The following is a 3,017-nucleotide window of genomic DNA, read 5'->3' as shown; positions in this document are numbered from 1 at the left end:
GCTAAGAGCTATCTGCTTGCTTCGCCCCATGATTGACACGTCATACACATGTTAGCAACCTGCTGATCAACTTGGTCATGTGTAATTATCAACAGCTATGATCTATGCGTGGTGTATGAGTCAAATGGATTGACAAAAATACCCTCCGAAGTAGTGCTAATCTTCCAAAATGCAATTGGATAGTGACACGTGACAGCTGTGAAACCCCTTGGAGTTCTCAACCAATGCACCGGCATATTTAGAGCATATATGCCATAAGTTTGAGCTTCAATGATTTCGATTTTGTCATAAATTCAGTAGTTTGGCCTTACATTGACGTCCCGTCAGATGGCATCTTTGAACCATTGCATAATATTCGCGAGTGTGCAAGTGCAACACGTCTTCTTTTGTTTCTTTGCAAGAGCTAGTTTAGAGTGCAATATTTATTGATTAGGACCATTTGCCAACCTCTGACCTTATCCTGACGCTTGGAGCACACCAGTACTCCAATGGCCGAGCAACAAGTAATTCTGTTGCCTCTTTTGTCACTCCCTCTTCTTCTCCTCTTCTCTCTTGTCTTTCTGTTCAGACTCCGGAGATGTTCGATCAAGTTGCCACCGTCTCCTCTGGGGATTCCAATCATCGGCAATTTTCACCAACTTGGTGCACTCCCCCACCGCTCTCTCAAGGCCCTGTCTCAGAAGTATGGGCCACTCATGCTATTGCATTTGGGCAGTGTCCCGGTGCTGGTCGTTTCCTCTGCAGACATATCTATGGAGATCACTAAGACCCAAGATATTAACTTTGCAAATAGGCCTGTTACAACTGCTGCACAGACGCTTCTCTATGGCTGCACCGACGTGGGGTTTTCACCCTATGGTGAGTACTGGAGACAGGTGAGGAAGATATCTGTCCTCCAACTCCTCAGCGCCAACAGAGTGCAGTCATTCAGATTTACAAGGGAAGAAGAGGTTGCTCTTTTGATCAAGAAGATATCCCACTCCTGCCAATTACGTAGCTCAGTTAATCTAAGCGAGCTACTTCCCAATCTATCCCATAACTTGATTTCTAGAGCTGCTTTCAGTAGCAAGTTTGAAGTAGAGGATGATGATAGCAGACGGATTGGGCATTTGACGATGGAGGTTTTTTCACTCCTGGGAGTGTTTAGTTTTCGGGATTTCTTCCCTTACTTAGGATGGATTGATACAGTCACTGGATTGGATGGGAGGCTAAAGAGGACGTCTCAAGAGTTGGATAAGCTCCTGGATCAAGTGATCCAACATCATCTAGTTAGTACTACGCAAAGAAGCAAGGGCGGCCAGAGGGATGGGGAAGACTTTCTGGATATTTTGCTCCAAGCTCAGAAGGATACGACTCTCGATATCCCCATCACTCGAGACAACATCAAAGCTATCATTTTGGTAATTTTCATTTCTGTTTCTGAACCACCAAACAGTAATTAAGCGCACTTCAACCTATAAATGCAGTTTTAAGTTCTAGCTATTTATTGCATTCAAACCAATATAATTTTATTTTTTCACTTCAAAGGATCGATATATAGATTTGTCAAACAATTTCCTCATATTTAATTAGACAAAACTTTTGCAGGACATGTTTATTGGTGGAAGTTATACGACGGCCATTACTGTAGAATGGACCATGGCGGAGCTTGTCAGGCATCCCATAGTAATGAGAAAAGTCCAAGAGGAAGTAAGATCTGTTGTGGGTAAAAAATCCAAGGTTGAAGAAGATGATATTCGGCAAATGGCTTATTTAAAAGCAGTTATCAAAGAAATTCTAAGATTACATCCTCCTGCTCCCTTGTTGGTTCCGAGAGAGTCCATTAGAGCTACCAATGTCAATGATTACCATATCCCAGCTAAAACAAGAGTCTTCATTAATGTTTGGGCAATCCAAAGAGACCCCAAACTGTGGGAGAACCCAGAAGAGTTCATTCCAGAGAGATTTATAAACAACCCAGTTGATTTTCAGGGCCGGGACTTTCACTTCCTTCCTTTCGGTGCGGGGAGACGTGGTTGTCCTGGAATACAGTTTGGTTTGGCATCGACTGAGCTAATTCTTGCCAACCTCTTATATTGGTTTGATTGGGAGTTACCTGGCAATTTAAAATTGGAGGAGCTAGACATTGATGAAGATTTTGGAATCACAGTTCACAAAAAGACTCCTCTTCATCTTGCTCCCCAGTTCCACTTCTCTGAGTAAAATTAATGACAATACCCACGTACGATATATGAATGAATTCCTTTCGATATCCAACTCTTTCCTTTCTATGTAAAAGTTGATGTTCCTCCATTTAATGGTGGAGCCAATACAATGGCACATCCTATGAGTCATAGGATCAATTTAGCTATAATTTGGTATTTCTATATATGTTTTGTGTTTTGTATTTGTTTGATATCTATGCATTCCGTTATATTAATTGTAATATAATTTTTCATGTATAGCATAATATCTTAAGTATTTATGCATTATGTATGGTAATTGATCTTAAATTTAGTATTATTAATGTATTTATAAAATTTATGCGTTTCCCTAGTGTATCCAAACTTTTCTATATCTTTTTGTCCCTATCCATGTGTTTCCAAAGTGTATCTATATCTGTATCCATATCCAAGTTGTTTGGTGGGTGGTAAATCAAGTGGTTGTTGAAGATTTTGGGAAGTTTTGAATGTCTCGAGAGAAGTGTCATGATTGAGATCTAAGATTTTGAGTGTAAAAACCAACGAGAGTGGTCAATTTGGAATCTTTATGTATGAAGGAAAAAAATGAGGATTTTTGAATATTAAATTTGAGCGGTGGATGTCTTGGAATATTTGGGGTCTAACGGGAGTGCATCAAGTTGGTGAAAATTGCCGATGATTGGAATCCCCGGAGGAGACGGTGGCAATTTGATCGAACATCTCCGGAGTCTGAACAGAAAAACAAGAGAAAAAAGGAGAAGAAGAGGGAGTGACAAAAGAGGCAACAGAATTACTTGTTGCTCGGCCATTGGAGTACTGGTGTGCTCCAAGCGTCAG

General features: G+C 40.7%; 1 protein-coding gene across 1 annotated transcript; it reads left to right on the top strand.

The window, feature by feature from the left end:
• Window positions 1–319: 319 nt before the first annotated feature.
• LOC104602761 (cytochrome P450 71A1-like) lies at window positions 320–2,519 on the top strand. The gene is made up of 2 exons (XM_010266561.3): window positions 320–1,400; window positions 1,588–2,519. Exons 1-2 carry the CDS (start codon window positions 489–491, stop codon window positions 2,200–2,202), a joined length of 1,527 nt encoding a protein of 508 aa, XP_010264863.1. The 5' UTR covers window positions 320–488; the 3' UTR covers window positions 2,203–2,519.
• Window positions 2,520–3,017: the final 498 nt, after the last annotated feature.

Source organism: Nelumbo nucifera, chromosome 1 (assembly GCF_055504915.1).
Source record: "Nelumbo nucifera cultivar China Antique chromosome 1, China Antique-T2T, whole genome shotgun sequence".
NCBI lineage: Eukaryota > Viridiplantae > Streptophyta > Magnoliopsida > Proteales > Nelumbonaceae > Nelumbo > Nelumbo nucifera.
Note: the sequence above shows the minus strand (reverse complement) of the source record. Positions and strands in the feature narration are given on the sequence as shown.

What these genes read in the sequence shown, in the direction of transcription:
- LOC104602761 (XM_010266561.3), top strand. Translation starts at nt 489, where the DNA reads ATGGCCGAGCAACAAGTAATTCTGTTGCCTCTTTTGTCACTCCCTCTT. An exon ending in ACATCAAAGCTATCATTTTG is followed by an intron (nt 1,401 to 1,587) that starts GTAATTTTCATT and finishes AAACTTTTGCAG; the next exon opens with GACATGTTTATTGGTGGAAG.